The 23,396-nt window shown below is 46.3% G+C and overlaps 1 protein-coding gene across 1 annotated transcript in view; it reads right to left on the bottom strand.

The window, feature by feature from the left end:
• SYNE2 (spectrin repeat containing nuclear envelope protein 2) overlaps nucleotides 1-23,396 on the bottom strand; it is a 273,877-nt gene that overhangs the window by 2,174 nt on the left and 248,307 nt on the right. Inside the window, exons 93-107 of the mRNA XM_049770287.1 lie at nucleotides 22,365-22,527; nucleotides 16,285-16,472; nucleotides 15,682-15,832; nucleotides 15,334-15,516; nucleotides 12,983-13,120; nucleotides 11,189-11,383; nucleotides 9,557-9,839; nucleotides 9,021-9,089; nucleotides 7,919-8,058; nucleotides 5,857-5,971; nucleotides 5,132-5,334; nucleotides 3,745-3,945; nucleotides 2,621-2,749; nucleotides 1,388-1,579; nucleotides 360-446 (exon numbers count right to left, since the gene is read on the bottom strand). Coding sequence (XP_049626244.1) covers nucleotides 360-446; nucleotides 1,388-1,579; nucleotides 2,621-2,749; nucleotides 3,745-3,945; nucleotides 5,132-5,334; nucleotides 5,857-5,971; nucleotides 7,919-8,058; nucleotides 9,021-9,089; nucleotides 9,557-9,839; nucleotides 11,189-11,383; nucleotides 12,983-13,120; nucleotides 15,334-15,516; nucleotides 15,682-15,832; nucleotides 16,285-16,472; nucleotides 22,365-22,527 — 2,437 coding nt within the window. The remainder of the gene's footprint in view (nucleotides 1-359; nucleotides 447-1,387; nucleotides 1,580-2,620; nucleotides 2,750-3,744; nucleotides 3,946-5,131; nucleotides 5,335-5,856; nucleotides 5,972-7,918; nucleotides 8,059-9,020; nucleotides 9,090-9,556; nucleotides 9,840-11,188; nucleotides 11,384-12,982; nucleotides 13,121-15,333; nucleotides 15,517-15,681; nucleotides 15,833-16,284; nucleotides 16,473-22,364; nucleotides 22,528-23,396) is intronic.

Here is a 23,396-nt window from a genome sequence, read left to right as displayed (position 1 = left end):
AAGTGTATTTGAATTTTTATGCATTATTATTATTTTGGGTGGGGGGTTACAACAGGTGGCACTCAGGGTTTAATCCTGGCTCTGCACTCAGAGATCATTCTTGCAAGCTCAGGGGATCATATGGGATGCTGGGAATTGAACCTGAGTTGACTGTGCGTAAGGCAAATACCCTACCCACTGTACTATCACTCCAGCCCCAGAGATGCATTTTAATTGTTTAAAACTTAGCAATATGCTTATCCACTGAGGAGCAGGATGAAGCCAGTTTGATCTCATAAAATGTCCAAGGGAGTATTTAGTACACATTTCCACATCTCCTGAACCTTTCGAAATTACAGGCAAGAAGAAAAAGGTCTCACCCTTCCTTGTGGGGGTGTCAATGGTGCTATTGGAGGCTTGTCTCCTGCATCTCCTTGATCTACACCAGGCAGAAAAAGGTCTGGACTCTGCAACACATACAACTGTTGGAGTTAGCAAAAGATTTTGAATTGTCTGAAGGGCACAAACTCTGCTTCCTGCAGCTTCTTCACTGGGCTGCATCCCTACTGCCTCATCTCAAATCTCTTTAGAAGAGGATGTTCTATCTTTGCTCTCTCTCCACCTTAGAATATATTTTAAGACAAAAGGTATGCAAATAAAGGAAGGACCCAGCACACTTTGGGGGAGAGGTGGCAGCAGAAAGGACAGAAAGGTTGAGGAGATAGCGTGATTTTTTTTGATTATATATGTGACTGACAGGGCAGGCCAGCCCCAGCCCCACAAGAGGCAATAGACACACAAGAGAACAAGAGGCTGATGATCTCCTGAGGCCAATTCTTGGCTCTTCCATTTGGGTTGTTCACATTTTATTTTAGTTTTGGGGAAGGCTAGTGAGGCTTAGGTCACACCTGGCAGTACTCAGGGCTGTGCAAAGTGAATATCTTACTCTCTCTCTCTCTCTCTCTCTCTGGCCCTGGGTTCCACTTTAAAGGGAAGAAAGCAGGTAAGAGCCTGAGTGGTCAGAAAAGAGAGAGGTCATTGAGAGGGCATGAGACAGATAAAGGCAAGGACGAACAAAGCAGAATGGTAGAGTGGTCAGGCTCCAGGCACTCTCCCTGGTGGGGACCACTCCTCTCTCCCTGATACAAACACCTGCATGGCTACAGAAAGATCAAAACTCACACCCCACACTGGGAAGGACTCGAGACAGCTGAGGTGCTCTGTCCTTCCACCCTAAATGTCCCTCCTTAAGCTAGGATGCAACCCTTCTTTTTCTATTTGCATCTCTTGGTATAACTGTACTAAAGCCACACTTGAGTCTGGAGATGCTGATGGCCCAAGCCCAGCCCTCATGTTTGACCCCCAACCCTATTCCCAGGTGTGGCCTTTAGAAATTATTTCGACTCACCTGGCTTCCCTGCAAGGACTTTATATCTTGAGAAATTTGCTCCAGCAACTGTTTGAATTTCGTCTCAATCAGATGGACCTTTTCCTCAGCCTCATTGTAGTCCTCCCCAGACCCCTTAATCAGAAGGCTGTTTGCAATCTCTTGCAAGGACTTTACTTGAGGTTGTCGTTCCACGAGCTCCTTTTGCAGTTGCTAGAAACCAAAGGAGTATGTGGATCAATTACTCATCACAAGAGAAGCTTCTGTAGTCAGAGGGTTTAAAAATTCAAGGACTTGGGAGGACTGAGCCTTCTCCCCTCTTTCTGCATCCTCAGACCTATAGCTCTTAGAGACCAAGTGTGTGTCACTGCCCTATTTGTTTGTTCATTTCTCCTCATTCTGGAGTAATTCGTGAGGCTGGACAGGTTAGAAGTGGAAGGGATGGCCAGGGGAGACTGGCCTTCAATCAGCTGCAGGAAGACAAGGGAAACCCTGAAGTGGAGATGCAGAGAACCAGCAGTTTGAGAGCACATACTTTAGTCACTTTTTTCTTAGTCACTTTAGTATGTGACAGGTGATGTATGGAACAAGCGTACAGTGGGAAGGTTTCCTGGTCATTCAGGCCAGTAGCCATCAAAAAAAGTTTCAGCTATTTAAACAAATTCAAATTAAAAAAAAAAGGGGGGGGTCTCCATTTAGTACCTGGCTTGGTTGAAGGACAGTGCCAGAAGTTTGACCCAACAATGCTGTTTTCGAGGGGGGCTCTTTAGTGCAGAAAAATGTTTCTCAAAAAAAGGGCCAGCTTTTTTATTTGACTACATCTCACATAGAAAACAAGAACCCACACACAGAGGTAAGTATGGGCTTCTTTGGGTTGTTGGAATGCTCACACATTGAAAGCTGTGTGCATTCAGGGGACTCGCAGCATTCCTCACTGACCACGTTTCCACCACATGGGCCATGCCTCCCAGGGCAGAAGCACTTGTAACCAAGTGGTTCCAAACTCCATTCTCACTTCATAAGCTTCTCCCAGATGTCCTACCCTGGACTATAGGGCTCATCATTCCTGCATGTCTTTCTGCTAAACCATACTAGGGGCTGCTCAGAAGCCACTATCTGGATTCTAGGGTTGCTAGGGACAATCTCTTATTACCACCTCTGCACCATAATCTCCCAAAGACAGGAGATGAGATGCCCTGAGTCCCTTCCTCCAACAGACACACTTGAAGTTCAGAGCTCAAGAAGGAAACCCACCTCTAGACCTTCCCGACAGTCCACCAGTGTCTGGGGGTCAGCCTGGGGGTCCGTGACGCGGGTTTGCAGCCACCGGCTCTCAGCACGTGCCAACCACAGCAGCAGGTTCTGGCTCAACTGGTGGAAATCCTTCAAAGACAAGGGCACCTTCAGAGCTGCAGCTGCACGTCGACCCCTTCAGGTTCATTCCCAGAATAAACACCCCCCAAATGGGACAAGGGGAGCTGGGGAAGGTGAGTGCAGATCATTGGGAGGCATGACAACATTTGTCAAGTGGAGAGGGCAAAGAAGAGGTGGGGTTTCTGAATGTCGACAAAGAAGGCATAGGAAGATTAAAAACTTGGCAAATCTGCGGGGTTCCCTGCCAGCGGGCGAGCAACCACCAGAGGCTGTGGCAAAGGGTTGCTGGGAGGTAAGAGTGGCATGAGTGGGTGTGTGCTCTGTATTCACCATGCATCATTCTTAGAGACTGTTAGCCTGGAAAGAACTCAGTGAGGTTGGCACTGGAATTTTTCAGACAAGCAAATGGGGGCACAGATCCTAGTGCCTCAGACTGTGAAACATGACTTCATATATAAGTTTTAAAATAATTTTATGATTATCATCAAATGGTTGACTTGCAGACCTATTTTATTGGCCTATATATCTGCGGTCAGGTAAACTATTGCTTGGGCAAAAGGGGGTCACAAGTAAACAAAAGGCTCAGGAGTTTCAAGCTAAAAGGGCCAGTAAGTAGGCCAGAGTTGCATAGCTGCTGAATGGGCGCACAGCCAGAATTTGGATTCTCTCCACAGCATAGATTAGAAACTTCCTGGCTATGCACTCAGAAATCAGGATAGCAGGGGATCAAACCTCGGTCCATCTTAGGTCAGCACGTGCAAGGCAAACGCCCTACCCCCAAAATTTTGCCTTTCAAGAGAGTTTGAGGGGCTATAACCCTAGGAGGGGGCCTGGGAAGGAGAACGAAGAAAACAGTGAAGTCACAGCCTGCTAACATCAGCTTTGGCAGCCTGGTGGTGATAAAAATACCCGCAGCTGTGACCCACATGGGTGTAGGTGTGGGAGTGGCTCTTCAAGGCCTGGACCTCATTGCCTGTGGGCAGCTGGGCACGGAGTCAGCATACCTGGCACTGCATCAGGGACTGTCGCAGGCTCGCTCTCCAGTTCTCCAAGGCACCCTGGGCTGAGTCCCAGCGTGCGCACAGCTGGCCCACTGTCCCCTGGACCTCCCTGGACTCGGCGGTCTCGGACTGCGCGAAGTCCTTGCTCCTCCCGCTGACAGAGCCTGCTAGTGTCTTGTATGTGTCAAAGGCTTTTAATAGCTCCTGTCACAGAAAGAAAAGATGAGGTGAGGTCAGGATCTCGAGAAGCAGCAGGGAGGGCTTCATTGGGAGCCTCGGCGGGGCACGGATATGCCAAAGGCTTCTCTGAGCAGCAGCCACGAGAAACAAGAGTGACCTTGCTTGTGAATGGCTGGGCAGTGTCAGGTGAGGAACTGCCCTACAAGGCCAGTGAACGGGGCCAGCCAGGACTGAGAGCAGAGGCCTGATTCCTGGCTTAAACATGCCACTGGAAGTTTGACTAACCCTTGCTGAGCCCTGTTGACTAAGTAATATTTCTGACCCAGATAAAAAAAAACTTCCGCATAAAGTATTTGCTGTTATTGCCCTGGCATTTGCCTCTAGATATCTGAGCACCAGTAGTATTCTATAGAGTGAATGGCAGTAGTACTTAATATAGTAGCAACTGAGACAAAATGAAAGTATAAAGAAATATGGGGTTGGAGCAATAGCACAGTGGTAGGATGTTTGCTTTGCACGCAGATGACCTGGGATGAACCCGAGTTCTATCTCAGGCACCCCATATGGTCCCCCAAGCCTGCCAGGAGAGATTCCTGAGTGCAGAGCCAGGATTAACCCTTGAATGCTACTGGGTGTGGGTCTCCACCACCACCAAAAAAACCCCTAAAGGTTGCTTAACCTTTGCTTAGTGTGTCGTCCTCACCTATTTCTCGGCTAATTCTAGCCAAGCAAGATCTGGTTGTGTAAGTGATAAATCCCCACAGCACCAGATCAAGCCACAGGATTTATAGGTAGAGAAGCTAGTCTTCCCTGAGGCTCCGCTGCCCTGGGTGTGCCCGGGACAGCAGTGCCTGGTTTGGAAGTGTGTTCTAGAGAGGCCTGAGTGGGAATGAATCCTCCATCAGGTGCAGAAGTGCCTCTGAGGTCAGATCTTTCTAGCACCGGCCCACCTGAGACACTCTCCCCAGCAGTTGTCTGGGCTCTGGGTCATTTGTAAATGGTCTGCAGCCATGCCCTTGCCCATCACAGAAGAGACGGAAGAGACCTGACTGCCCTTCACCATCAGTCTGATCCATTTGTCCAGCACAGCAAGGCATGTGGTGCTCAGGACCTTCTGGATGATGATTGGGATTCCCCAGGGCAATATACCTCAAGTACATTGTGCCAGGCCAGGGGTAAATCCCTCTTCCCACCTGCCCTTCTCACTCACCTTCAGCCTCTTCACTCTGAGTTCCATTTCCTGGACATCAGACGGAGGCTTTGCCATCTTCAAGGCTTCTAGCTCTGCTTCTGTTTTCTCCAGCCATGTGGCCATGTCACCGAGTTCCGACTTCAGCTGCTCCAAGTTTTGCTTTATTCGGAGTTGACTGTGAAGTTCCTGTGTTGGAAGAGGCTCCCATCTTTCAAAGGCACCTGGCATAAAAAGCCATCCCCAAAGAACATTAATGCATGAATTATGACGTGAATGACACAGATTTCCCTGCCTGTGACTTGATGTTAGATATGGCTGAATGAGTAATAGCTACTTTTATAACCAATGAACTGACATGATTCTCATAATCTTCATGTGTGATTTGTTTCCTGCCTCCTCATTTTTCCTCCCTCCCTCCCCCGCTGTCTGTCTCTCTCCCTCCCTCTCTCCGCTTTTTCCCTTTAAACACTATGGTTTGCAATATGGCTACTGAAGGGGCATCATGCAATCACTTTACCTCCTTTCAGTTCTGTCTAGAGTGATTGTTTCCAACTCTCATTGTCCTAGTTAGTCCCATTTCTGCCCTAACTATACTCCCACCCTCTTTGTGGCAAGTTTTCTTCCACGTCCAGTCTTCCCGGCCCCCATGAGAGTGTGTCAACTCTAAACATGAGTTATGTCATGCAGATAGATACTGACACTTGACTCCCACCTACTCTGAGCCCTGCCTGGGTTAACCGTACCTGACTGTTGCCCACTGAGGCTGGAAAGTCCCTCATCCTCCTGCTGGCGGGGATCACTCAGGATTCCTGTACCTTCTTTGCCACCATTGGTTCTTGGAGGTAATAGCAGCTTTACCTAGAAAGAGTCAATGTTTCAGTGACTCTGAAATTCCCAGGCTGTCCAAAATGGCACATTTGTAGTTATCAAATGAGGATACAAGACATCATTCTGATTTAAGAGGTGCTATAGGGCTGCTGGCAGAAATAACTTCTCAGCTAAGACCCACGCAGGCGAGATGCCAATATTGGGATACAGTGGCCTGGTTTGACTTGCAGGTTTCCCAACATCCCTTAGATAAACTATGTGAAAAAAGAGTGGCACAGGGGTGAAGGTACTTTCTATCATGCTGCCCATGCTAGGTCATACATATACTTCCCTGAGCATCACTGAGAGTGATCTGTACAGTACCGAGCCAGGGATAGACTCCAAATACCACCAGGTATGGTTCAAATCACTTTCCTCCTAAAACAGTGAAAGCCAATCACGGAGCTTCCTAAGACTCTGATCTGTTAGAACATCTGCACAGTGGCCTATTGAGTTTTATTTATTGTTCCTAGTCATTGCACAGCTGCCTGGCATCAGAAGTACAGAAGATGATGTACTCTCCCAAAATCATGCATTACCAAGTTTTTATCTTTTTCTTTTTGTTTATTTTGGGTCATACCCAGTGGCATTCAGGGGTTACTCCTGGCTTTATGCTCAGAAATCGCTCTTGGCAGGCTTGGAGGACCCTATGGGATGCCGAGATTAGAACTCAGTCCTGGATCAGCTGCATGCAAGGCAGATGTCCTACCGCTGTGCTATCTCTCAGACCTCTCAAGTGTTTATCTTTCACCCAGATGATTCTACATCACAGAGTTCATTGGACTATCCTGTTTGTTGCTCCTTAAATGACCAAATCCTTTCTCAAAAAGACATGCTTTTCAAAATGAGTGGTGTTCATTAAGGGCACCTTCATGTGAAATGAAAACAACCATTCTGATGGATGGTGACATGCCTCGTTTCAGATGCAACCCATAAAAAGGGGTTGCCTTTTGCAATGGATCAGGTGAGGAACATGATCATTGGAGAGGCCACAGCAAGCAAACTAGATGTCAAAGTTAAGGCCAGGTACAGGGTGTCTTGCCTGAGGCCCTACTCTGTGCCAGGGAGAATTAGATTAACACTGACAGCAGAAAGACAAGCAAGAGGATGAGTCTATAAACTGGTTCTGGATAACCTATTACCCAATGGCTTGAACATTGGTTCTCCAGCAATAAATAATAATTCTTCTTTTTTGGTTTTGTTTTTGGGGTCACATCCGGCAGTGCTCAGTGGTTTGTTCCTGGCTCTTCACTCAGAAGTTGCTCCTGGGCAACTTCTGATAGCACAGCGGTGTTTGCCTTGCAAGCAGCTGATCCAGGACCAAAGGTGGTTGGTTCGAATCCCGGTGTCCCATATGGTCCCCCGTGCCTGGCAGGAGGTATTTCTGAGCAGACAGCCAGGAGTAACCCCTGAGCATTGCTGGGTGTGGCCCAAATACCAAAAAAAAAAAAAAAAAAAAAAAAAAGAAGTTGCTCCTGCTCCTGGCAGGCTCGGGGGAACATATGGGATACCAGAATTAGAACCGGGGTCTGTCCTGTGTTGGCTGCAATAAAGGCAAACACCCTACCGCCATGCTCTGGCCCCTAAATAATTCTTTATAGATACAGAGGATACTAAGGTGTGTCCCCTGACATTTACTGTTTTACCAGGGTTCTAACTCAGTAAAGACAATTCATGAGAGAATCCAACTCAAAACATGCCTGGCAAGGGGCTGGAGTGATAGCAGCAGAGCAGGTAAGGCATTTGCATGGCACATGGCTGACCCAGGTTACATCCACAGCATCCAAGCCTGCTAGGAGTAATTTCTGACTGCAGAGCCAAGTGTGGCCCCAAAACCAAAAAGAAAAAAAGCCATGCCTGGTGACTAAACACCTCCCCACAGCTCTCTGAGCTGGCATCGTGCAACTCTGCACCTCGTCTCAGTGGGTTTAGACTTACATAGGTGGGTTTGTAAGGAGTGCTGGTGTCAGAGGGGATGGGCTGTGAGGTCCTTTCACCTCCCATCTGTTTGTAGCGAAGCTTGGCACAGGAAGGGCTGTCAGGGACGTGCCAGGAATGGCTGTCAGACATGGATTTAGCTGCAACAACAACCAAATAGCAAATGACAGTCTGTTCTCTCCGACCCACCAGACTACATGTTTAGTCACACACAATAAAGGTCACAGGTCATATGGCACCGGGTTACAGTAGAACATGGATCTGCAGCTTTCCTTGCAAAGCATGCATGTTTGCAAAATGTCAGTATGTCCCAGGGGGAGTGAAATGAGAGTCATGCAGCTGAGTGACATCGGGCCTCACAAGATGGGTGGGTGAGTGGGGGGAGGTCACGATGAGGATGACAAACATATGATTTGCAGTGGGATGAGTGGCATGTCGGGGGCCTGGGTAGAGTCATGGAGATACTAGGCAGCAAGGCCAGGACTGGGGGCTAAGTGGGCTATCAAGGCCTGACAGGAGTGAGGGGAAGAGAAGATGGAGCAGCAGGAAGTCCTGCTTGTGGCTCTGTCTCCTATCACGGTCCATAGTCTGGCCTGGGGAGGGGACAGGGGACAGAGATTCCAGCTGCAAGTCAAGGAAGCCAAGCTACTTTCTTTTCCTGTCACAGATGTGCTACGGTACCTCTTCACTGCTCCCCACCCCTCCCTCCATCCTTCTTCCCAAGAAGTCACCGTAAAGCAAGGAAATAGTTGCAAACCAAGCCACCATAAAGAAAGCTTGGCCCATACCGAAGAAACTCAAGTTAGAGGGGAAGAATATACGAATTAAAGGGGGAAAAAGGCATCATGGTTAAGTCCCTTCTGCTCAGGCCTGCGGGGAAGGAGCGGGAATGGGCTGAGATGGCTGCGAACCGGGGAACTGGATGAGGAGCACGCAGGTATGTGTGAGCACAGCAGTGTAAAATACACCATGACACTGGACCAAGGTGTATGGTGTCCACAGAAGGCAGAGGTCAGACACGACATGGGAGCGAGGCTGAGGGGGGCAGCGAGCGCCACAGGGTGCTGCCAATGTTGAAACACATGCATGGACAGGGGCCTACCAGAAGACGCTTTCAAAGTTTTTGTGGTCATTTTAAGATAGGCCTCAGGATTTTCAGGGATTTCTACATCTGAAAAAGAATAATGTCATTTTCCTCACTGAGCAGGTCTGCAGATGAAGGCCCAAGCATCAAGTCATAACAGTCGGAACATTTGTCTGTGGGAAGGAGGTCGGGGATGCCCTTTATCTGCTTTATAAGTTTATAAGAAACTTCTTGGCACCCTCTGACTATGGGAACAGTGGCTGCTACAGTGGGGAAAGGAGGTGCAGGGGAAGAACAGTCCCTCCGTGTATGGCCACAGCAAACAGCCAACAGCTCACAGGGGAGCTTGCGGTGTCAATGAGGGACAGTGCTGTCCCATATTAGAGTCTCTTAATTTTTCTTTTGCCTGTAACTGAGCTATCAGTTATATCACAGGGGGGCTAGAGAGAACTGTAAACTGGATCCACACTCATGGAGAGGTGGCCCTGAGGCCAAGGAACTAAAAACAAAGCCAACTGGGTCTATGTCGAGGGTTCTGAGAAGGCGGTGATTACCTGACAGGGCACTGTAGAACGGGCCCTCCTCATCATCTTCATGAGAGGACGAGCCCCCCACATCCCCTGTGTGGTCCCACTCCAGGGGGATGGAGTCCACACTGACGGGCGTTTCACAGCCCGAGCGCTCAGGCCCTGATGTTGAGGGCACCAGTTGACAAAGAGACGGAGGTGAAGAGGGCTCCTCGCTCTCTCTCCTCTTATGCCAAGAGTCGGTCTGGATCTCCCTGGGGTCTTCCATGTCTGTTTCTGTCTCAGAGGCATCTTTTTCATCTTCTAAGTCCTAAAAGGGGAGGATCCGGTTTCCAGAATTAGCCAATCATAGTATTGATGGAAGCATGCAAGTCTGTGCCCAGTTCAAGTTTTGGAGATGGCCGCCATCAACGTTTCTGAGGCAGTTTGACCAAGAATCTACTTTTCTATCAGGTTCCCAAAATCTGGCTCTGGGGAAAGGGGGAGGGTGCCTAGAATCTCTTTTCCACAAACTCCCCAATTTTTTCTAAGAAATGCCTGAAACTTGGCCATTTAGATGAAACAACTCTATCTGGAAGGAAACAAGCCAATGTGGATGACTGATTAATGGCAGGTTCCACCAAGAAGCTGTTAATCAAAAGCATGTTTAAAGCCATTGAAGGGTTGTGGACAGGTTTCAAGGACCATCTAAGTCCCTTTCTTCCTTACAACTCAACCTTACTCTTCCTAAGACAGAATCTATTTCTCCCTGAATTGTAAAGCCTTTGTCCATCAAAGAAAAGTGACTATATACTATTCCTTTTTTTTTTTTTTAAAGTAAGTTCATTTTATTTATTTATTTGGGGGGTGGGTTGGGCCATACCTGGCAATGCTCAGGAATTACTCCTGGATCTGCACTCAGAAATCACTCTTGGCAGGCTTGGGTGACTATATGGAATGCCGGGGATTGAACCTGGATCCATCCTGGGTTGGCCATGTGCAAGGCAAATGCCCTACGCTGTGCTATCTCTCCAGCCCTTATATACTATTCCTTTTTGGTTTTGTTTTGGCCACATCTAGCGATTCTCACAAATCAGGGGGTAGGCTCAGGGGACTAATGGGATACCAGGGATCAAACCAGGGTCATTTGCATGCCAAGCAAGTGCCCTACCCACTGTACTATCACTCTGGCCCTACTGTTCCATTTTTCTTTTTTTTTTTTTTTTTTTTTTTGTTTTTTGTTTTTTGTTTTTGTTTTTGTTTTTGGGTCACACCAGGCAGTGCTCAGGGGTTATTCCTGGCTCCAGGCTCAGAAATTGCTCCTGGCAGGCACGGGGGACCATATGGGACGCCGGGATTCGAACCGATGACCTCCTGCATGAAAGGCAAACGCTTTACCTCCATGCTATCTCTCCGGCCCCAACTGTTCCATTTTTCAAGTGAGGAAATGAAGGGAATTTGAGGCTATGTCTAAGGAAGATGTAACCATGGGGGCCTGGGAAGATAGTGCATCAAGTAGAATGTTAAACTTGAATGTGGCTAACCTGTATTTGATCCCTGATACCCCATATGATCCCCTGAGTACTGCCAGGTGTACACCAGCCATTCTACCCCCAGAAACAAAACAAAATTGGTCTCCCATCTGCTTTGAGCAACCCAGCAGGCATGACCCTCCCTTACCAGAGGGTCAGAGGTCAGGCGCCGGTGGAATCGGGAGACCCTCCCGAACACTTCTTGGCAGAAGCGGTGCAGTTCCTCCAGCTCGTCTTCAATGAGCACAGCATCAAGCGGCTCGCTCTTCTGAATAAGCTGCTCCCCAAAAACTATGAGCTGATCTATCTTGTTGGTGTTGAGTGTAATTTCCTGTTGGAAACCCTATTCAGAGTGTGAGAGAGAAAGGGGTTCAAAGAAAGTCCTTCCCTGAGAGTCCCGAGGAGCGGTTCTTAGGCTGGCTCAGCTTTCAGTCCCCCCTTTTCAGAAATAAAATCAGTGCCAAGTGGAAATCTATGTTCCTTAAGCAAACAAACAGCACAACCCACCCAAGGTATCCCTGGAGCTACTCCCAGCTCCGGCCCCATACTATTCCAGTACCTCTGGAGGCACAGTGTCACCCACTTTGGGAAATGCTGACTCTGGCAACGACTGTTTCTTATAACAAGGCCAGCCCTTATCATTTTTGTTTTGTTCTTTTGCTTCATGCCTTCATTTGATTTTAAGTTTTGAAGGCAATAATTTAACATTATGGTACATGCTTTGTGGAGGGACAGTGACTGCTAACTGTGTATGAGGGGGAGAGAACTTGTGACTGACACTGGGTGGAAATAGATAATTTCCCCCCATAAGTAGCCTACTGGGCATTTATTGCTTCAAAACAAAAAACAGGGGCAGGAGAGATAGCACAATATCAGGGCATTTGCTTTGTGAGTGGCTGACTGGGAGGGATCCGGTTCGATTCCTAGCATCCATATGGTTCCCCAGCCTGCCAGGGGTGATTTTTGACTGCAGAGCCAGGAGTAACTCCTGAGCACCACTTAGTGTAGCCCAACAACCAATCAATCAATTAATCAATAAATAAATAAAGTTAAAAAAAAAGGGGGGGATGGAGAGATAGCATGGAGGTAAGGTGTTTAACTTTCATGCAGAAGGTCATCAGTTTGAATCCCGGTGTCCCATATGGTCCCCCGTGCCTGCCAGGAGCAATTTCTGAGCACGGAGCCAGGAAAAACCCCTGAGCACTGCTGGTGTGATCCAAAAACCACAAAACAAACAAACAAACAAACAAAAAACCCAAAATGGTATCCAGTATCATTAGATTAGGGAAGGCCAATGTCTAAAGTTTAACTTTTTATTTTGTTTTTGGGTCACACCCCGCAACGCTCAGGGGTTACTGCTGGCTCTGTGCTCAGAAATCACTCCTGGCAGGTTCTGGGGACCATATGGGATGCCGGGATTTGAATCACCATCCTGCTGCATGCAAGGCAAATGCACTACCTCCATGCTATCTCTCTGGCCCCTAAAGTTTAACCTCTTATAAAATGCTGCTAAGGAGGAAATTAGAACAAGATGAAAGTGTGACACAGATGTACACGGCTTATGTGTATCTGGGACATATGACACATTTGACACATATGGCAGACGACCCCTGCCAGTGATCTCACTCGGGAAACACTTTGTTGTATTCAGTGCTGAAGAAGGAGCATCTCACCAAGTCCTCAAGTGTGTCCCTGTTTGCTGGACATGAGGGGTGAGGACTAAATGAGAATAAGAATAAAGAGCTTCATGCCAGTCTCTTTGTGACAGGCAGGAGCAGCAGCCCTGCTTGTGGTGACCCAGCAGAGCACAGACAATGCAGCCTCGCTGCTCTCCCAATCCTGGTATGTGCTGTCAGGACTTTGGGGGGCATCGCCTTTGTCGGGGGTGCAAGTGTTGGAAGCAGTGGAAGACCCCCATCAGAGTGACGGGAATGGGCCTTACATTCAGCTGGCGCATCTTGTCGTCAGCGTCGCTCTCCGAGAAATGCTCCACGTTGGTCAGCTGCAGGTCCATCTCTGTGAGCCACACCACAATGCTGTCCCTGGTGCCCTCGAATTCTTCCCTTTGGTTGATGAAATGCTGTGGAGTGGAGGAAAACCACGTTTGTGTTGGCAGGGGGGAGTTCAGGCTGCAGGGAAGGTCACTTTCGGAAACATGACTTGGGGGCCGGAGTCTTAGTACATCATAGGGCATTTGCCTTGCATGTGGCTGACCCAGGACAGACCTAGGTTCAATTCCTGGCATCCCATATGATTCCCTGAGCCTTCCAGGAGTGATTTCTGAATGCAGAGCCAGGAATAACCCTTGGGTACTACCGGGTGTGGCCCCCAAACCAAAAACCAAACCAAACCAAAACAAAAACAAAAACCCCAATAACCCCAGAAACATGACTGAGGAATTCCTGCCCTCTCCCCCCAGCCAGGGTGGAGTTAGGAACCTGAGATCTGGTTCTAACTGATATCAAACCCACTTCCTGAGTCTGTCTTCTCTACTATGAAAACATGAAGATAATGGGGGAATGATGATGGCCTCTGAGGACCTCCTAGCATTTATTCTGAAGTCAGTGATTTTTTTCAACCTGTCCTTTAACGTGCTGATGTTTTCTGGTGTGTCACATTTGCACGGATGGTTTGTACAATGTGTACCACCGGTGGCTCACACCATGATCGCCACAAGACCGTACAGATTGTGCCACCAAACACATACAATAGTTTGTTATACTGGTTTGGTAGGTAGAAAAATACCTGCCATAGAGTTGAAAATTAATGAACTTACTTATAATTTGACATTTTATATATATATATTTTTTTTTCATTGAAAGTAGGATTTATTTAATGAAGCCACCAGATAGCAAAAATCACAAGTCTACCACCCTGGGGTCAATGCTGTAAAGAAGCCCCTGGGGTACAGGCCACGTTCTGTACCTGTTTTTGCCTATTTTTCTGAGAAGCTTTTGCTTAGAAGCATTTAGTAGCTTCGCCATGGAAAAATACTGGCCTCAAGGTTGAGCCTGGCTTAGTGCCTCATTTGCCTGTGTTGATGTGATTCTGCAGGTTTTCTCAGAGTAAGAAGACCCAGAGATTTAGCACCTCTAATTAAGGATGCCTCTCGGGTTACCACCTCAGAGATGGGCCACTGATTTTCAGAAAAATGTAGCATTCAGTGCCAGTTAAAGGGTTATAGTGCTAAGAGTCAAACGAGCAGGGAATAGAGAAACTAAATGCAAGAGAGTTGTCCAAAGAGCTCACTGATTTCTTCCCCAGAAGACTAAGGAATAAAAAAAAAAAAAAGTCTAGCTTTTCCTCTTCCTTGACTGATTTCAAGAGCTTTCTTCTTTGAGAATAGAAGCGGGGATTAAAATTACTTCCAGCAGCCTTAACCAACATTGGTCCTGTTTAAACCTGTACTTAGAAAAGGTTGATTTAAAAAAAAGAAAGAAAGAAAGAAAGAAAAGGTTGATAAACCCTATTGTCCGACTTACAGGAATCTAATGTGAATATAGTACATTAAAAAACAAAACAAAAAACCACAAAGCAATCACACCACCTTTGCAGTGAATCTGTGCTCTGAATTTCAATGGGGCTGCCTAACTTCTGGAATGTAGGGGGCATAACCATGTCTCTCATGGCGCAAGAACTAATAAGACAGTGTATAGGTCTCGCCTTAGAGAACAGAGGAACCTTCAGGAACTAGGGAGGCAATTCAAGGAGCTGGAATTTGTGCTTTGCACGTGGGGACATGAGTCTGGTCCCCAGTACTGTGGAGTTCCCAAAGCCAAGAGCCAGGAGTAGCCAGCTAGGTGTGGCCCCTTAAAAATCCATAAAACAGAAGCAACTTCACTAGGTACTGCGTGATCAGCTTCCTAGTGCTCTGGGCACCTGTGAGCTGACATTGACACCATGACAAAAATCATATCGATAGGCTCCGTGGCTTTGAAAGCATCTATTTTTTTTGGGGGGGGGTAAAGGTTTGGATCACATCTGGAATGCTGAAGGGCTTCTCCTATTTTTAGGATCGCTCCTGGTAGTGCTCAGAGGACCAGGATGCTGGGATCAAATTGGAGTTGGCCGTATGCAAGGCAAGTGCTTAACTTTTGTACCATTTCTCTAGCTCAAATAGCTCTTTTTGGAAAAAAAGCGTTAGTGTCTTTGGGCCTAATGCAAAGGGAAGTTTGTGCAGGTTGAATACAGGTCTCATTTGGTATCAACCTGACAGCACCATCCCACAATCCCCTCATTTTCTTGCTCTCCTGGACAAGTTCCACAACCCAAGGCAGCAGGGGGAAAGGTTACTCTGAGTCGACGCAGGATGGCAGTGACACGCTTCTGCAAACTGTCCCAGCGCTGGTTGCCCTCGTGGACCATCTGCTTGAGCCTGCTGGCCGTGTCAGTTCGGTTCTCTCGGGCCAGGCGCCGGTACTGCTTGTTGATGAGCTCCAACTGGGTGAGTCGCTCATGGATCTGCCGCTGGAAGGCCTGTGGCATACATGTATCATGAGTCCCAAAGCAGGCAGGGACCCCGAGGTAGCTCAGTGATGTCTGGCCCGACTGTCAGCGTGTGACATTTCCCCCTGAGAAAGGGCAAGTCAAACACTGAAGGGACACGTGAGCTACCCAGGCATGGCAAGAAGAGAACTTTACCTCAAACCGCTTAAGCTCCTCTTTGGCACTGGTGTACAACACCTCTGAAGAGTTCGGGGAAGCGGCCATTCTCTCAGCAGACTTGAGCCAGTCCTCGAAGCGGGAATAATCATCTAGAAACTTCTGCCACAGGCGCCAGGTCTCCTCAATTCTGAGGGAGGAGAGAGTAACTCGCTTTAAGGCACCCCCTTCCAAGCTGGAGACTTCTGCATCCTTTGCTCCCTCAACTGAGTCCTTTTATAAACCCCCTAACACTGGCTGTGTTCAAGGAGAACAGACCCAGGAAATGGTGCATCACAGCTCAGTCAGTATACTTCTCTTCTGGGAGGTGACAAGCAACCAAGAACTCCCCCATCGTGCCTATGGAAATCAGGGCATCTCTATACGCTAATGCTGGACACATAGGATTCCTGCCTGAGACCCAGATAGCTGGGCTAAGCTTGACACCCACAGTAGTTTTCTTTTCAAGAGCACTGGTCATGTCTACTGAGCCCTGTAGGGTCAGCCATGAACTTCCCAAGGACTTGCCAGATAGTAGGGACCTCACTCAGATCAGGGGTAGTTTGATAGTGCTCCCAACTCCAAGCATGGGTCAGGGCTTACTTCATCCGCCGCTCCATCGACATGGCGCAGATATTCCGCCAGCGCCTGTCCAGGCTCCTGGTGGTCTGCTGGATGGAGTCGCACTCAGTCTCATTGGCACAAGCGTCTGAGTCATGCAGTAGGACATCACAAATGTTGAACACAGACTCCACACCTGCACTGTGCTGCTCAATGTCCCGCTGCAGGTCCTTCATCAAAACAGAGGGAGAAGCACCTTCAGAGAGTGCTGGTGGGAGGTCCCAGTCAGACCTCCCTTCCCTGGGCCACAGTCATGGCTGCCAACAACTCCCCTGTCACCATCTATTCTCCCCACTGGAACCAGGAAACCAAAAGAAGCAAGAGAAGGATGAGGATGGGCTTGCCGCAGAGTGTGAGGTGCAACTACCTTAGCTTTTGGAGGTTACTTCCCTTCAGAACACAGTGCCACCCTTCCACACTGTGGAATCCTCCATAGAAAAGAGGACTCTTGGGGCCAGAGTAACAGCATAGTGGTAGGATCTTATCTTTGCCTTGCACATGGCAAAGCCAGGATGGACCCAGACTTGATACCAGGAAAGGAAAGGAAAGGAAAGGAAAGGAAAGGAAAGGAAAGGAAAGGAAAGGAAAGGAAAGGAAAGGAAAGGAAAGGAAAGGAAAGGAAAGGAAAGGAAAGGAAAGGAAAGGAAAGGAAAGGAAAGGAAAGGAAAGGAAAGGAAAGGAAAGGAAAGGAAAGGAAAGGAAAGGAAAGGAAAGGAAAGGAAAGGAAAGGAAAGGAAAGGAAAGGAAAGGAAAGGAAAGGAAAGGAAAGGAAAGGAAAGGAAAGGAAAGGAAAGGAAAGGAAAGGAAAGGAAAGGAAAGGAAAGGAAAGGAAAGGAAAGGAAAGGAAAGGAAAGGAAGGAAAGAAAGAGAAAGAAAAAAGAAATGAAAGAAAGAAAAAAGGAAAGAAAGAAGAAAGAAAAAGAAAGAAAGGAAAGAAAGAAAGAAAGAAGAAAAAAGGAAAGAAAGAAGAAAGAAAGAAAAAAGAAAGAAAGAAAAGAAAGAAAGAAAGAAAGAAAAAGAAAGGAAAGAAAGAAAGGAAAGAAAGAAAGAAAGAAAAGAAAGAAAAGAAAGAAAGAAAGAAAGAAAGAAAGAAAGAAAGAAAGAAAGAAAGAAAGAAAGAAAGAAAGAAAAGAGGACTTTTCCATAGTGCAACAGTCCCTCGAAACATGCCAGTAAGGACCAGGGAACAAGGCTGTCTGCCACTTTGAAAAGCTGAGGGCTTCTGCATAAGGACAAGGATGGGTGCTAAGCTTTTATGTCTGGAAGCAATCATACAACTAATGGCATACCATTAGGATAGAAGGACAGGTAAGGTTTTGCCAGAAAACTCTTTCCAGAATTCTTTTATGTCTTATGTCTGTTCCCTGTTCTTTTTTTTTGGGGGGGGGGCACTCAGGGGCTACTCTTAGCTCTTTGCTCAGAAATCACTCCTGGCAGGCTCAGGAACCATATAGGATGCCTGAGATCAAACCCAGGTCCATCCCAGGTTGGCTGCATGTGGCAAATACCCTACTGCTGTGCTATCACTCCAGCCCTGTTCTCTGCTTTTGATGGAAAATCTAAGATCTGGGTTTAGAATGATAAACATATGGTAAACTTAAAAAAATCCAAATATATACACAGCAATTCTAAAAGATTTCTTCAGGACATCTTTAACAAGCAGAATTTTATGCCTCAGCCCCCTCCAAAGATATCCATGGTCTCATCCCCAGAATGTATTAGGTTACTTGACAAAGGCGCATTTCAAGCTGTTAATACAATGACTTTAAAGTAGGAATATTATCCTGGATTATCTGGGTGGGCCCAATGTGATCTAAAGGTCTTTAAGAGTTAAAAAGGCCAAGGCTGGAAGGATGGTTCAGGGGTTTAAAGTGATTGACTGGCAAGTACTGGTGATAAATTCAATCCCCCAACCCTCAAGGTGACCTTGAGGTCACTGAGGTGACCTTGGCAGTCCTGCTAATAAGGATCCCCAGGGTCTCAAGTACATGTGGAGAACAATGCTGTGGTGATCCCAACCACTTCGGGGTCTGGGGTTTGCAATGAGAAAAAACATGAGAGTGGCAGAGGGAGGCAGAAGAGATGATGATGGTGGAAGAGAAACATAAAGAACAAAGGTTTGAAGAGGGCGCAGGGGTCAAGAAATATGGGTGACATACACATACGGATCAATAGGCATAAAAAAACCCACTCTGCTGCATCACTGGTCATCAGGGAAATGCAAATCAAAACAACAAGACAGCTTTTCACACCCAGTGAGACTTGTACACAGTGCAAAGAACAAAAAGAATCAGTATTGGTGTGTATGTGGGGAAAATTGATAAGAATTGATCTTCCATATTGCCCAGCAGATTCACCTTACTTCTTGGTATCCACCCAAAGGCCCCCAAACCCCTATTCTATTTTGAAAAGACATTTGGACACTTACTATCTTGCCAGCAGAGACATAAACCAGCTGCAGCAAAGAACATGATGCCAATGAATTTTCCCAAGTTGACTAATCCAGTCTGACAATTCTGAGGCCTTCTCAGGGGGCAGGCAGATCCCTTTCTGCCTGAGGGCAGAGCAGCCCAGTCATATCGGACATTCACCCACATAGAAACAGGCCAGCTCTAAAACTGAACCTCATCAAACTGGCAAGCCAGCAAACCATTCCAGCTCTGTAGCTCATATACAGCCAAATGACACCTCCAAATTTCATAGCACTGAAAATATGATGGGAAAGTTGCACAGAAGACTACCAAGCTGGGGGCTGGAGTGACAGCACTACGGTAGAGCGTTTGCCTTGCACACGGCCTACCCAGCATTGCCAGGTGTGGCTCTCAAACAACAAAAACAAAACAATAAAACCTTAAAAAGACTATCAAACTCAATGGACTTCAACAATAACAGAAGGCTTGACTAGCACCAACCAGCCCAATAAATTCTCAATGACTTTAATAACACCATTGTGATATAGCAGTGATCACAAACTGACTTTTATTTATTAATCTAACTTTTGAAATTTCCATTTGCATTTCTGTTTTAACAATGTAAAGTAAATTTGTGCAGCTGGTGTGGTGGTGAGGAAACTGAGGACACTGGTGAAGGAAAGTTCACACTGGTACTGGGATTGGTATTGGAATATTTAATGCCTGAAGCAACTGTATTATGAACAACTTGGTGAATCATGGTTGAATCATGGTTTATAACTAATCTGAATCATGGTTTATAATTAAAAAAAGACAAAACAAAACATTTGTATTCTAATGTTCACTAAAGCACTATTTACAAAAGTCAAGATCTGGAAACAACCCAAGTGTCCAAGAACAGATGACTGGATTAAAAAAAACAACAACTATGGTATATTTTCATGATGGAATAATATTTGGCTACAAGTAAAGATGAAATGATGCAATTTGCTGGATGGATCTGGAGAGTATTATGCTGAGTGAAGTTAGCCTGAAGGGACAGACACAAAATGATCTTCATATGTGGGATATAAAAAGTCTTTGTAAGGCAAAAAAGGTAAAGGCAGTATAATTTGAGAGCTGGTCTACAGATCTGAGTTTATTTTAGGGGTAGGGGCTGACGGGGTACGATGAGTGGAGGGGTCACTGAGAATGGTGGGGGGAGTAGACATTCTAGTGGAGAAATTAGTGTTAGAACACTGTATGAATAAAATCTTATTATTAACAAAATTGTAAATCACAGTGCCTATAAAAGTGTGTCTTCTAAGAGCAAGAACCAGGTTCTTTACTCAAAGAATGGAATGCAACCTCATGGGTACCTTGATCTCTATCCAAGTCAGATTTCTGTCATCAAAGAAACCAATTTATGTTGGACCACTACAGTTGGGTAATGTGTACAGAAGAAACACAAAGAAAAAAGAACATCAAACTTCTTTACAAAATAGTGGTCCAGAATACCCACTCCACTCTGTGGGGTAGGTATAGAGATAACCTAGGGCATGAATTCATGAGGTGATTCTGAATTGTGTCATGACGCACCTTTGAACCAATCAGATGAAAATGAAGGGCCGGTACAAAAAAGCAAGAAAGGCCAAAAGGTCAGAGACTGCTCCAATCTGTGCTCTTTTTCTACAATTTCTTCAATTTAATGGCATCCTATGTCACTTCCAATTTATAGTATGTGAATACACACGATTGGCTTCTGCAACATTTAATCAGTTATTCTTTGAAAGGAAAAATGTTTTCAGTCTCTGTATTACCTACTGACACAAATGCTCCTCTTGAGGTTAAGTGGTTATTTTCAAGACTCTGTCTATTAAGAGCCTACTCTAGAAATTCCTCTAATGGAGCAAGCTTGTAAATAAGGCTGATAATGTACGGTACTATGACTCCAGTAAGAAGGCATTAGTATCCATTAACATGGTACTTATCTCAACATTATTCATAACTGCACAAAGGAGACAGAGTTTAGATGACCTCAATGAAAAAGACATATTTAAGTATTAGAGGCTAAGTGGGAAAAAAAATCAGTATTTTATTTTATATAATATTCTAAATGGTATCCCTTTGAAAATCAGGGCTAAGCATTCTTTAAAGAGTGAAGTGATTGAATAAAGGTTCGAGTCAAGAGCAATATAAAACGCTGAGATCTATTTTGGTCTATTTTGTGGGAGGATGAGATGTCATTTAGGACCATGAGCAAGAGTAACCTGACCTCAAGAGAAATTATCCTCAAAGGGTGGTCATGATCGCCATCTCCTACGAAAGATCAGGACCAGGAATGTGGCTCAGAGCACAGGCCTTGCAGGTGTGGCCCTGGATTCCAACCACATGGGCTGCTAGCACACGGTCATGTGACCTACTGCCACAACATTAAAAAAGAAGAAAGACAGAAAGAAAAAGGTTCAAGCTCCAATTCTGATTCGAAGCAGCTGTGATATGTGGGTGATGTTGCAGCCAATGTGTTGCTAAGGTTGTAAAGCAATGTGAAGAGTGGATCAGAGTGTGAGAACCAATTCTGTTCAGTCAGTCAGAACAGGTCTGTGGAAGGCAGAGATGACATGACAGAAAGAATAATTTGGATGATTTAAAAATAAAAAAGAGCATCTTAGGTACCGAATGAAATTAGGCCTGAGTATAGGGGCCCCTGGAGGAGTGGCTGGGACATGATTAGATCAATGACACCAGATAGCACCCAGTAGATGGCTCCTAAAATGCAAAACAGACAGGGCTGACCTGGGACAGAGCAGTGCAGAGGTTCACAGAGACTTCAGGAGACATTCCCTTAAGCTGTAGACCACTCTGTTCCTGATAATATCCTTATTTTATTATTTATTTATTTATTTTCGGTTTTTGGGTCATATCCAATGATGCTCAGAGGTTACTTCTGGCTCTGCACTCAGAAATCACTCTTGGCTTGTGGGACCATATGGGACGCCCGGGGGATGGAACCATGGTCCGTCCTAGGTCAGCCATGTGCAAGGCAAATGCCCGACTGCTGTACCACCACTTCGGCCCCTAATACCTTTCTTTAATCTTTAAAGATTTTTTTTGTGGGGATCTCTATTCAACTGAGTATTACCCCATAAAACATTCCTTGGTTGGAAAATTGTTTTCCATTCAATTGCTGCCTTCACAAACTATATTAATGAAAACAAAACAATCAAAGTTACAAAACAAAACACAAAACCTCCAAACCAACAAAATAAGTCAAACCTGTTTAGGGAAGCAGGGAGTTTAGCTCAAAGGGCTGGCATGCATGTTTGCCTGCAGAAGGTCTGGGTTCAGTTCCAGGACTGGTTGATCCCTGAACAACTAAAGAGGTGACACTTTCCACTTCCCATCAGCACCATTGGGGAAAGCCCAAAAGCCAAAAAAGAAAAATTTCAAACAAAAACTTCTTCACACCTGAAGATAAAGGTCTGTATGTTCAATGCCACTCAAAGCCTTCCATAGAGGTCTGCATGCTTGCAGGCAGTGGACAGACATAGCACAGTTTTCTCAGGGCAAAACTAGCCAAGGTGAACAAGTGTAGAATGAAGCAACCTGGGACAGGTATGAGCCTGCAGGTTTCCTACACAATCTGACGAAGCACTTTTCTCTTTTCCTCACCTGTTGTTCAGCCAGACGCTTCTGGATCTCCTGGTCATCGCAGACATCATAGACCACAGGCTTCGAAAGCTCGGACTCAATCCGGGCCAACCAGGTCCGAAGGCTGCTCATGTTTTTGTCTAACTGCTGAATGAAAGCAAAGGTCTCCTTCAGCTTCTTCACCCTAGACACGTGTGCAGGGAAAACAAGACAGTAAGAGGTAGGAGATCAAAACTTGATGGTTAGTGGTGTGGGCTTGTGCCCAAGAGGATGGTGGCAGCTCATAAGTCATTGAGGCTGTCATTGGTGTAAAGCAGGAAAGTCGGTGAGCAGGGAGGAGTTTTCACACATGTGATGCTTTCCAAAACTGTTGCTGTGGTTCATTTTCAAAGGGATGAAGAGTTTGTTCACTCCTGTGAATGAATATAAGTCCTACCTCCTGCGGAGCAGGAGTTCCTGAGGTGCAGTGCAGATTTCCAGGGTTTAGAGTGCAGGATCCTGACCTCTGTCCACTGTCTTGGAATAGCCAAACCTGCACTGACCTGTGATTTTCCCTGAGAGAGATCGCCACTCTGGCTCTCTGAAGGTCTTCCCCACCTCCTAATCAAGCACAAAACCAGTGCCAGATCCCACAGGTCTAGTCTGAGGGATAGACAGATAGAGCCAGCCTGTGATAGAGCAGCCTTATAGTCAAAAAGGGGATTTGGGGCTAGAGGAACAGTACCAATAAGGTACTATGCCTTACAGTTAAGTTTCTGACACTACAAATGGTCCCCCAGTACTGCTGGCAGTGATCCCTGAACACAGCCAGGAATACGCTTTGAGCACCACTGAGTGTGATCCAAGTATCCCCCCCCCCAAAAGAAGAGGTGTCTGTGGTCACATACATGTCACAGTTTTAATTGCATCAAGCCCACAGTTTGTTGAGTTGGGGTTGCAGGGACAAGGATGGATGAGGCCTCAGTACATATACTAGACTCACTGTCCATGTATTGTGGGGGATGGCAGCTAGGGAGGGGAGACTGCCTTGATATGGATCCCCAAATAAAACTC

Source organism: Suncus etruscus, chromosome 3, assembly GCF_024139225.1.
Source record: "Suncus etruscus isolate mSunEtr1 chromosome 3, mSunEtr1.pri.cur, whole genome shotgun sequence".
Lineage (NCBI taxonomy): Eukaryota > Metazoa > Chordata > Mammalia > Eulipotyphla > Soricidae > Suncus > Suncus etruscus.
This window is presented reverse-complemented; position numbering and strand designations above follow the sequence as displayed.